At 37.5% G+C, this 12,567-nt stretch overlaps 1 protein-coding gene across 1 annotated transcript in view; it reads left to right on the forward strand.

Annotated features, from left to right (window-relative positions):
• The window catches only part of AGPAT5 (1-acylglycerol-3-phosphate O-acyltransferase 5), a 60,773-nt gene that overhangs the window by 22,944 nt on the left and 25,262 nt on the right, over positions 1 to 12,567 (forward strand). The window contains exons 4-5 of the mRNA XM_035543089.2: positions 1,409 to 1,498; positions 9,855 to 9,945. Coding sequence (XP_035398982.1) covers positions 1,409 to 1,498; positions 9,855 to 9,945 — 181 coding nt within the window. The remainder of the gene's footprint in view (positions 1 to 1,408; positions 1,499 to 9,854; positions 9,946 to 12,567) is intronic.

Genomic DNA, 12,567 nt, shown 5'->3' on the forward strand with positions numbered 1-12,567 from the left:
CTTGAAAGTCACGTCAAATATCACTAGCTGAGTAGTTGCACAGCCATCTCTCCACACCATGGAAAGCAAAGGCTGAAAGAACATTTTGTAGCCTTCTCCTCTGGCTGCCTGCTCCTAACCCTCAAGATGTAGCCCTGTCCATGACACTCAGATAAGATGGTGGCTCCCCACACGCACATGCATCCACCACAACACCCCTGTTTCTGTAATGTACTGTATCTTTTCCTGAGATAAGATATTTGAATGAGGTTCAGCTCCTAGAAGTTTAATCTTATTGTCGCCTTTCTGTTAACAACATGTAAAAGCACAAATAGACACAAAATTACCTGATAAATCCCAAAGCCAACAGTCAGGGTGGGCAAAAAAAGAGTATGACCGAGTCAGCAATTGAGTTAGAGAATCCTTGAAGAAGACATCACTTAAAAATGAAATTCTGTTATTTGGGAGCATTTTCTTTTCTTTTTCTTTTCTTTTCTTTTCTTTTCTTTTCTTTTCTTTTCTTTTCTTTTCTTTTCTTTTCTTTTCTTTTCTTTTCTTTTCTTTTCTTTTCTTTTCTTTTCTTTTTTTCAGAATCCATTGTAGCAGTTTTTCATTTTGGACCATGTTTGTTTACAACCTGTAGTAGCTCAGCTGTAGGTAAAGCAAAGTGATAGAAGAGGGAGGTATGATGAGGCAGATTTTACTGAAGTTTTTGTGATAAATTGTGTGGAACAAGTCATAAAATTAATCTTTTCCAGGAAATGGTCTAACTTCTTTTAATGGTTTTCAGTAAAAAATACTTTTATAAAATCCTTTGCCTTACGTGATTTTTGTCTCAGTATTTAATTTCATTAAATGTTCAGTTCTCTAGTAACGTACATGAAAATGTTTTCAGGGCTTGTGATAGTTACTTTTGTGCCTTTCATGAATTCTGTATGTATAGGTACAATACATGTAACTGCAGTATTTACATTAGTCACTGCTGAAGAGCAGGCACATACGATTGAAAACATTGGCCAGTAACTACTTGTATGTGAGTGACTTCTGCTGTGGGATTTCCCTTGATCTACAAGTTAAGCTCCTTGTCTGTGTTTTCAGGAGTAAATCCCTGGGGTCAGTTTCAATGCCATCTTCCAGTCAATTATTTTAACACCTTTAAACAAGACACTTCAAGTGTCTTACAATACTTTTTGTACATCTGATCCTCATATAAACAGATTTTGTGAACTTATGTACAAATATAAATTTAGTTTCAAGTGCTTTCATCCTGGGAGAAAATGTCTTGTGGGCAATTTGCAGCATGAGTCATAAGGGTGAATGTCACTGTCATCTTGTTTGTTCTTTTATCAACTATTCTACATTAAACTATTTAAATATTTAATCCTTTTCTTTTTTTTTTTTTTTTTTTCCTTTTTTTCATCTCTGTTAGCATGGAGGAGTCTATGTAAAAAGAAGTGCCAAATTCAATGAAAAAGAAATGAGAGAGAAGTTGCGGACCCAGATGAAAGCTGAGACTTCGGTAAGATTATACCTTTCTTTCTGCCCCCCTTTCCTCATTTCATTGACCATTTTAGTGGCAAGGGCTTATTGGAGAAATTAGCCATGCCTCACATCCACAAACTACAAGACAGAAGTCATGGATTTGTTTTCTTTCTGTATTTTTACAGGTGTTTGGTTTTTTTTTTGTGATTAGAATGATCCCTCTAATTAAACTCCTAGAAATTAGACTAGTCCTTTTATGAATGATGCAAATTTCTTGATTCTGTCTGTAGAGGGCAGGGAGGATCTGATTGAAATCTTAGAACCCATAGTAACTACTGCAGTAACTTGCTTCGGCAGCCACTTCCAGCGTCTCCTGTGTTTCAAAAGACAACATTCTGACTATTGTAGCGTTGATTGTCAGACTGGTATTTTTGTATAATACCAGTTGTTTGATCTTCTGAAAGTCACGAAACATTCCTATTAAATCTTCATTAGTCATCCCAATGATCAGTCCACTTTTAGTGGCAGTGACATCTTAGAACTGAGTAACTTTGTCTGCTACGCTTGGAGGAGAAAAAAAATCAAAACCAGAAAAACGGCTCATGATAATTTTCTATTTGAAGACTCATTGTTAGTGCCAAGTGACTTTTCTCATGACTCCCTCTATGGTTTGTGGCTCAGTGGTTAGAATCACTGCGCTTTGCTTCCATTACTTGCTGTGCATTGAAATGTTTTTTGCCTTTTTGGCTAGACTTACAAAAAACAACTCAGCCAGCCATGATATAGAACAGTTGCACTTTCCTTTTATTTAAAATTATGTGATTAAGACTTGCCACTCCAAGTAAGTGGCAAATCTCTTAAAGATGAAGCTTGGGTACTAGGAATATATAGATTGTTTTGACCTTCGTAATACTCTTTTTTTTCTTCTTTTTTTTCTTCTTTCTTTTGTAGATAATATGTTTATGTTTGCACATATCAAACATGTTGAAAAAGTAAACCGGTCTTACGCTTACTGAATACCTCAAATGAGTAAAGCATCCCCACTTAAGATAGTTCAAGACAGAATGAGTTTGAGCACTAAGATTTAGCCTGAACATTGCGAGCTTTTTTGTTTTTAATTAAGTAAAGTGGATCTATTTCCTGTTTTTAGACTATAAGTTACAATGGCCAGAAATACATTACGACAACTTAAGTTTTTGCCCTGAGTTTTTGGCTAGCATGAAATGACATCAGTTCAGTAGAATTCCACTTGTCCTTTTGGGGGGCAGCTCTTCCCAGTACACCAGTAAATAACATACATCTTCTGTAACAGAGCATAAAGGGGATAAGGAGACTTTTTTGGTTGTTGATATTTGCATGACCCTTCTGTAAAGAAGCTTAATGCTCTACTGGAGCATGCACATTTTGTGTTTATAAGTTCCAAATCTTGGTTTCAGTCATATACACAAAATGAAATCTTTATTAGATTATATCACTGTGGCATCGTACTCTATGTTTAATAAATACTTCTGAAGTTGTTGGTGTCTTAAAAATATTTTTGCTAGTAGAAAATAGAAATTTAGTATACAACACAGCTTAACCACTATATATTTTTAGCATAGTAGTAAAGGTGAACGTACTAGTGTTATACATTGTATCTTCATGAAACGCGCTTAAAAAGTGTATAATTTCTTTGGTTTGTATGTTTGACAGGAAGAACAAATATTAAATCAGTATCTCTCAGTGTATCATCTGGGGCTGTGTTAGCCTGGGAATCTCTCCCTGAGGAGCTACTTGGATCTTTTGTGTTCCAGAGGTCATTGGCAGTTGCTTAGCTCATAAGATGCATAGGTATATCTGGACCTGTCCACCTAATGATGTCCACAGGGAGAAGATGGCCATATTCAGTAGTGATCATTTGTGCCAGCATTACCCAGAAGAGTTCTGGAATGTTGAACAGATTGCTTTACATCAAGTTATTTTCTGTGTGCAAGTGGAAAAGATTCTGCTTTCTGTAAAACTTGCAGTGTAATTGAATAAGCAAAGACAAATAGTAGGATGTATGAAATGTGTTTGAAGTCATTCCCCTAAGCAAAGCGCTGGTTCGGTTTGCTTTGGTTAGTCTGGATGAAATCTCCTGGCAGGGTGTTTTCGCACACAGGCCCGTTGATTTCTTGCTAGCCAGATAGGCAGCTTCTGGTTGAGTCTGGTTTTCTGTCTGCCCTCTGCATCCCCTAAAATGCAGGGTTTCGTTGTAATACTAATGTTTTGATTGTGATAAGAGTCTTGATTTGAACTCTGCTTTAAATCACTCCGCTTTATAGAAACATTTGGATTTTTTTTTTTAACGCAATCTTAGGAACACATGCCTGGAAACTCATCTAATTCTGCATCCCTTTTGGAAACCTGTAACTAGTGTACAGTGTTGCTCCAATGCTATAAATTGGCTCGACAGACTAATGCATGATTTTAGCCTAATTGAAAAGTAAAGGGAGGTTGAAGTATAAACCTTTTCTTTAAAGCTGCTTCCACCGTGAGTTCTGCTTTTCATGGTGGATGTCCATGTTTGATTAGTAAATGAAATAACTCCAGAAGGTGTTTTTTTTTTTGTTTTGTTTTGTTTTGTTTTTTTTCCCCTCTGGAATCTTCTTTCTTCTTATTCTTCAGTTGTATGTGGATTGAAAACCTATACCTAACCTGTCTCAGATAAGGCCAAGTAAACTTGGGACCACCTGAGTACATTTAATTTTTGGTGTAATTTGGCTGCCTGGAAGTTCTGTGACATTGGAAACAGGGCACAGAAAGTGGATGTGCTTACCAGGCCGTTGTTGCCATTTTCCTCCTGTTATCTAGGGTAGCAGCACGGAAGAGAATAGCGTGTAACTGCTGTTAAAAAGCATTGTTTTAAATCTCCTTTAGGCAAACCATGTAGGGAGGGACCCTTAGGTTTTACCAAAGCTGTCAAAAGCCTATTTACTGGGAAAATTGTTTTCATCTGCTGGGGTAGAAGTTACAGACCACTGAGCTGTCATTTGAGGGAAGACTAAACTTCCTATAATCCACTTTATCCGAGAATTTAAATGTGGATGCTGTAAATGCTCTTTAACCTGTAATTAATACTGAGAGAAGAACATGATAACCTTTGTCCTTAATGCATTATTCATGGATAAACTTTGCAGTTCTGTCTTGCTGGGACATTCACAAGCAACCATGGTGCTTTTAAAATGAAGACATTTTAATCAGTAAAACAAGTACGCCTTGAACTTGTCAGCACAAGAATGAATTGCTGCAGGCTTCCTGTGAAAACAAGTAATTTACTACTCTGAATTTCTATTAAAATTATACACTGGATGGTGCAGATCAGAGTAGACTTTTCCTCCATTTATTGAGCAGCTGTGACTGTTTGGTTGTTCAATATGTGCGTGGTGGAGGTTTTTTCCTTTAATGTAGTGTTGGAGAAAAGTTTGCCTTTCAGCTGCTAAGGAAAGAATTATATGCCAATAGAGAGAGATGGAAGGGAATCTGTGTTAAGGGTCACTTGGTTATTTACAGTTTCTCTCCACATAGTGTTTAAACAAAAGAATCCAAATGATTAATGTTCAGTCTGTCTGGAGCCATCCCTGTTCCCATTAAGAAACCTAAGATGTGTAGGAAGGCGGAACCACAGTCCGTTGCTCTACTTAGCACAGCAAGCCCTCCAGTTGCTTTACTGCCTCATTTCATTTGGTTCCTTTTCTTTTTGTGTTAATAATGGAAAGTAAATTAGAGGTGGAATGCAAGCAGAAAAATAGGACTGCCTCTTGACCTCTCACATTCACAGCAGGATTGGGTCAGTGATCAGGTATGCCTGATCTCATGTTGGGGCAGGGGACTGCATGGTACAATTTTTCACCTTTCTTAGGATTTCTGCCTGCCTTCACCAGCCTCCGTTTCTGCCTTGCTGCTCACAGGTGTTCCACCTTGCTTCCAAAATACAGCGAGGCAGCAGCAGCAGTTCAGCTATTAGACATGCACAAAATTGACAATAGACTGAAACTCATTTGTTCCTGTATTGTCTTAGTGGAGACCTTCGACTACTAAATTTTTCTATTTCATTCTTTCGTTTTAATTTTCAACTTATCGTGTAATTATACACACAAATGGTTTGTTATTGGGCCTTTCATTGCTAAAACTCACTTGAGACTGTGTGGTTTTGTTCAAAATGGCAGAAAATCTGCCTGATGGTTAACAAATTGCAGTCTCGTGTCTGGTTGTGAAAGCAGAGACTGTCACACACTTCGAAGGACACTTTTGTGTTAATGTTCTAATGTAAGCCATAACAAGGATAAATGCTTTTCTCGGTGTAACAATATATCCAGCAGGCACTTGATACACTCAGTCTGCTTGTTTTATAGAGAAAGTTAACTCTTCTGAACAGCAAACTATTCCATTTGAAATGTAACTTGTGTGCCTGTTTATCATGCCTGAAGAGGAGGATATCTGCAATGTGAGATGGGGATACAGCCCAGGACAGCCAGGTTTTAGCAGGTTACTGTGTGTCTTGTGTTTGTAATTCATTCAGCAACAGAATAAATCTTTGTCCTCAGAAGCAGTGCCAACCGAACAGCAGAAACCCGAATAGGACAGATACGTTAATACAACTGTTATAAGGCTTGATGTTAATGTTATAAGGCTTGTTTTGTCATATGGTTACTACTTTGCAAATCCCTGACAATTTATAAATCCTGTATGTCCTTGCTTGCTTTCATAGAATAGCTAGGGTTGGAAGGGACCTTAAAGACCATCTAGTTCCCATCCCCTTGCCATGGGCAAGGATGCCACCCACTAGACTTTCCTCGCGTTGACTTTTGTATTTTGCTCAAATTATACGAGATATGCTTTCTCACACCACATCTTTCTCAATAATTGATCAGAGTGTTAATGTTTCTCATTCAGTTCACCAAAAGCATATCATTTAGGCAGTGGTCTAAATCGATTCAGATATGAATCCATCTAGTTGTCTGGATGCAATAATGAAAATAAGAAAACTGAGAAAATGCATTGTTTAATATGATTTTGAATATTATAAGTAAAAATATTTCATTATTTTCCCTTTTCACCCTCCTGAGAACAGCACAGCAAAAGCAAGATATCTTTAGTCAGTAATACCACTTCTTGATGCCCCGTGTTCTCCTGTGGAGTGGCTGCTACTCTCTCTGGGGACACCGTCCAAAGCTCTGTCCTTGGTCAGATTTTCCCTTTGGCATCTCTTCTCCCTGTGTGCTTATAGTGTCTGGGATGACTTTGTTCTGTGTTCCAGGGGTTCGCATGTAGCTTCATGCCCCTTACCCCTGCTCCAGCAATACCAGCTCCTTTTCTGATGCTGTTCTTTCTCAAGGTCTTCCTCAGCTGTTTCCTCCCCTTTTTAAGTGCTGCTTCTGTGCCATTGCTATTTCTTTTTGACTAGCAGAACTTGACAGCACTGGAAAAATGAGCAGAGTTGCTATATGCATGAAAACAGTTGTCATATGTTCAATTAATTTGTAGAATAAGGGGCAAGTCCACTGACTTTACACTGAAGATTCCTCAGGTAACCTCTGCCTCTTTTCTGGCCTTCTGGTTCAAACCAAAATCAGTAAAATTCTACTTAGCTGAACCCTAATCCACTCCTTGTAACTTTTGAATTGATCAGAGACAGTGTCTTGACACTTAACTATTATACAGAAACAGGTACAAAAAGTGTAATATAACTCTGAACAGAGGGACCTATTCTGCCAGAGTTAAAATTGGTTTATCAGTGAATCGGGGACTGTGGCAATGCTAAATTTTGTGTGTCATTTTCAACGCAAGCACAGTATTTTGCATTCACTGCAAGAAACTGCAGGTGGTGTTTCTAGGCAATTAAAATGCTCCTACAATTCAGCAGCTCTTAATCCAAGTTCAGGAGAGCTTATTTAGTTACTAAAATCTTAGAGATTTGTAGTTCTTACAATCTCTGGAAACAGTGCTTAAGGATTTAGCTTCTGCTGCCCATGTCAGAAGAAGAGAAAAGCCAGTTGTGCACGTAGCTTTCATAGGCTGGATTGCACTAGCAGAATATCTTTGTCTTGCACAGCACTGTCCATGAGAAGAAGTAGGGCACCTATTTACATTCCTGAATTTTACTCAGGTAAAGTAGTCCTAAGGAGTTGCATATCAGCTGCATATGCTGAATTTAAAGCATAGGCCACTTCTTTGTCTTGTTGATGTGCTTTTTAATTCAGAGATGTTCAGATTCTGATCAATGAACTTGTTCAGCTGCTTCTGTTTTAAACGTTTACAAGAGTAATTAAAATATAATTTCTACCCCTGCTTTGTATTATACATCTAGGACTGGGGTAAGTAGCTTCTACACTCTGTTGTGTAATCAGCTTTCAGTGGCTGAGTCACTGCTTTGAAGGCTGTTAATGCTGCTACATGCCTTTAAGTGCTGATCTCCATACCAAGAAAGGTATTTCTCTCCTGTGTGCTTCACTTTCTTTTCTCTTTCAGTTATTACATGTTATAGCCACTATACTACACTTTGGAGCTGAGCATTCATGCTTCAGCGAGGGAGGAACAATCCTCATCTTGGAGTACCATTTTAAGGATCCAAATTACATGGTTTGAATATAAGCACATTTATGAAAAGAAAAATGCATCTTGATTTGAATATTATGCCCTTTTCAGCTAATGCTGAAAAATTCTACTTTGTCGCTTAAACATTTTCAACATGAAATGTAGACATGGCGATGGGGAAGTGTAAATTGTGACTGGGTCCGAGGATTCCTGTGTTCATCCCTGTAATCATCCCTGTACTCATCCTACTGTCATATTAAGGAAAAAATGCAAGCACCTTACCTCTTAAAACCATTTTCTTTTGTTCTTTTTCCACAAAATCTGTATACATCTTGCCTTTCTGCTAATCCTTAAATTCTTGGACTTCACCTGCCTCTGCAGTCTGCCAGTTTTCCTCCTCTGCAAACATGCTGTTGCAAGTACAGCCTTTCCTCTAGCTCTATTCAGAAAGTCTTGTGGCTCTTCTCTTTATGCCACTCTACTAACACTGGTTTAGCCATTCTTTTTTTTTTCCTCTCACCTGCCAGATTCAAGGTTATGTACTCAATTTTCCCCTTTCTTGATCGCATGCTGGCCTCTCCTGTTGGTTAATTTTCATAGATTTTTCCTTCTCCACATTTTATTGCATCTTTCAACCTTCCTCATTGCAATAATTCTGGAGAGTTCTCTTGCTAGGTCTTGTCTTTCTGCATTCAACCTTTTCTGTAGCTGTTCTGCAATCATCACGTGCAAATACCAGCACATCGATGTTTTGTGGGCCAAAAGCACAACCTGTTTCTCTCTTCTGAGCTTTTATTTTACTTTGCGTCTTTTCATGATGTACACTCCTACTTGTCAGGGTCTTCATGTACTCACTGGTAATCTTTCTTGTACTGTTTTGTAAATCCACTATCTCATTTCTTTCAAATATTTCTCAAGACTCATTTCTGCAAAGATAACAAAGTCTAGGTACAGTAGGCATGATTTTACTACAAACATGTCAGTTTATGTTCAAATCTATGCTAGTTAGCATTTGTGGCAGTAGCTTTTTCTTCTGCAAATGAACCCTCAGTACAGAATTTTCACAAGTAAGTAATGTTGTACATCAACTTTGTATGTAGGAGATAATGCAAGGGGAAAAAAGAAAGAGGGATGGAAACCTTTGTTGTGTTTCGAAAGCAAATGGAAAATTCCTCAAATTAGAATTCCTCTATTTGGGTACCTAATTTTACACTAGACATGCAAAAACTTTGGGAAAGTATAGCTGTTTAATTATTTGGAAACCCGTAAAAGCAGTTATTGCTGAATAGTCAAGCAAACTAATTTACTTGGGAAATTTAACCTTGTAGACACTCATACATAAAGGAATGTGACTTTCAAGATGAAATTTTGCTACACTAAGTTCATAATATATGTAATGTCTCATACAGTGAGATGCATAAAGGCACATATCTGATCTATCATAATTTCAATTAATAATATTTCTAATTAGGAATAAAATTAAATGTAGAACTCAATATAAGGAAAGATATAGATGGAAGATCTGTATTGAACCTTGCTCTTGTTAATGCATGCTATCTCCCTTCCTCAGTCACCTGGAAACCTATGGTGTACATTCAAAGAAAATTATTTTGAAACCCAAACAGTGACTTTTAAGAGCTAAGAAATTTTTAGCTCAGATATTCTGATTTTTCTTTGTATCCTTATAGATAACTATATCTTAACTAGATCACTAATAGATGGTGTGAATTAAATACAATATCTTATCAAGTAATGATAATTTATATACAAAAGGAATTGACTTACATTCATTATAAGATCTTGTTTGTTTTGTTTTGTTTTGCTTTTTCATCCCACAGATGTATTTAGTGATTTTTCCAGAGGGGACTCGTTACAATCCAGAAATACCAAAAGTCATTGCAGATAGTCAATCATTTGCTGAAAAAGAAGGTAAGGAAAAAACTTTTGAAATCATTCTTTTGTTATGGTGTTAACATATGTTTTATAAAGCGCTACATAATATGAAGATGTTTTCACCTTAACTGGACTGTTAAGCCTGCCTGCTTGATACTTAAGGTTTAGATTAGAATAAGTCAGTGTTTTTCCTACCAGAGTAAGATTGTAAAAAGCTTGTATACAGACATTTCATGCATTTTGCATTGTACAGGAGCATTAATTCTTTGGTTTCTACCTATATGTATTCATGGACACTTCTCTTCATACCTTTCAGGGACATAGGAATCACCTACACTGGATCAGGGCACTACTGGTCTATCTAAACTGACATTGTAAATCCAATTGCAGTAGTTACTTGACATAAAGGATATTTTGAATCAGGAATGTTGTGCATTAACAGAAAGTCTTCCTAGCTCTTCCTTTTTAATTACTATTAATACCACCATTTCTTTTGGGGTTTGTTCCTCTTTCACCTTCCAGTCTTACCCCTCCTTGGTTGAACTTTCTCCTGTAGTTGTGTTGATGAATGCTGGCTTCGTCTCCATAACTGCAGGTGGAATTTCATCTTTGGAATGGCTTGCAAAGGCTCCCAAGCTTTTTCATTTTTCTCACATCATATGCACAATACGTAGAAACTTTTAACTCCAACAGTTCAGTCAACATATTTCCTGGTTTTGTTTTTTCCTGTTGACCAAAAGTGAAATAATTCATTCTGAAGTAAACAGAGAGTAACAAATAGGTCTGGTAAATTCATTTCTGTGACGCGCTGAAATGAATTCAGAAGTCTGTGAATCAGCCTGTTGATATCATCAAGCTATTAAGTATTGTTAGTTCTTGTCCAAAAGGATATACGCTTTTCTTCTCCTCCTTGGGAAGAATGGAATTTGTTTGCGTGTATGTGCAAGAGAGCTTAAGTCATAATGTATTTATTCATCGCTTCAGTTTCCTGTCGGAAATGAAAGTCAAATGTTTCATTGAGGTTGGCAGTTCTTTGAGAGTTCAGAGAGGGTGTTTGATATGAGGTGGGTTTTTTTTTCCCTCTCTCCTCCTTTTTCAGGGAAGAGAAAGGGATCTCACTGTCGTTATTATTTTAGTAAACCTCTTAATTATATTTCCACAGTCCAAAAAACAGTAAAAAAATGCTTTGTGCTTTCAGAGCACCTGTTTGTTTCTTCTAGTGCTTTTCTCCAATTATGGCCTGCTTTTGTCTTGTAAGGGTTACTCCTTTTAAAAATGCTCACAACAAGTATTTATTAAACAGGAAACTTCTTCTGTTCCAGTATAGAATCCTCTTGATCTGCTTTTCCTCATTGCTGAATTCTTTCGTTGTTATTGTTCACAAAAATTTGGTCTCTCCTCAACTTTTATATGGAGAGGGTGGGAACTGTCCCTGCAAGTTAATGGGAAGATTGATACTCACTTGAATTAGGGCATCCCTTGCACAAGAGAAGCAGGGATGGCCAGCCTGCCTGACGCTAAAAGCCACATAACAAAATATTCTTACGGGTAAAAAAAAAAAAAAGCCACAAGGCACATACCACGTACGCTGGGGAGCTCCAAGGACCGGAAACTCCAAGCGGCCGCCGGCAGATGACAACTACTCCCCAGAGCCCTGCCATGAGCGGTGCTGGCCCCAGCTTGTGGCTTTTGCTTGGCAGCCCCAGTGCCACCACTGTCCTGGCTGCTGGCTGCAGACTGGGGCTTGGTATGGGAGCTGTGACCGAACACCTTGCCCCACACATCATATTTTGTACAGTTTTGTGAAAGGTAGCAGTGCCCAGTCAGATGAATGAGGATGCGTTGTGATTATAGCTTAAAATTTGTGCTTCAGTCATCGTAGAGAAACAAAAAGTTTGATGATTTTGTCTTGTCTTTGATATACAGCATGGTGCTTCAGTGTTGGCTTTACAGACACGCAGGGGATTTTTTTTTTTTTTTTGGTATTTTATAAATTACATCGTGAAATGTGAGTAGGCTTTTTAGCAATTTTTTCCTACATTTTTGCACATTTTATGTGTTGAGGAAATAGTGCAAGTGTAATATTGAAAAAGTGGTTTAATTCCTAAGAATTAAACTTTCACTTGATGTTATTTTCTCTGACAGATAGGACCAGAGATATTGTACCCAAAGATAACAAAGCTATTCCTAGAGCACAAACTCATGTTTATCATGCTGTCTGAAATCTGAAATACTGTTTTTGACGTCTGTGTATATGTTTTAGTAGTTTTGTAGAGAGGAAGTATGAAAGTATTGCATGGATTTTGTGTTTATTTTTACTCTCCATGGGCTGGATACTCTTCCAGAGAAGTTTCATCAGTTTAAGCAGAATTATTGAGCTGAATTTAATTACCTGATGTTAATGTGACCAGTTGATGAATTGCAACTCATATCTTGGTATTCTTTTTAAGAACATATCAGTCATGGATACAGTCACTGCCTCTTACAGGTGGTCAGAGGACTAGTTCAGTAAAGCAAAAACCAACCAGCCAAACAAACAAACAAAAAAAAAACAAAACAAATGCTTAGGTCGACATCCAAAAGCTTATTTTCATGTTGCTGGTTGCAGCTATTATGTCTTTCATCATTGATATGAATATTTAAATAAATCTTATCTGT

The sequence above is a fragment of the Cygnus atratus genome, chromosome 3, assembly GCF_013377495.2.
Source record: "Cygnus atratus isolate AKBS03 ecotype Queensland, Australia chromosome 3, CAtr_DNAZoo_HiC_assembly, whole genome shotgun sequence".
In the NCBI taxonomy this organism is placed as follows: domain Eukaryota; kingdom Metazoa; phylum Chordata; class Aves; order Anseriformes; family Anatidae; genus Cygnus; species Cygnus atratus.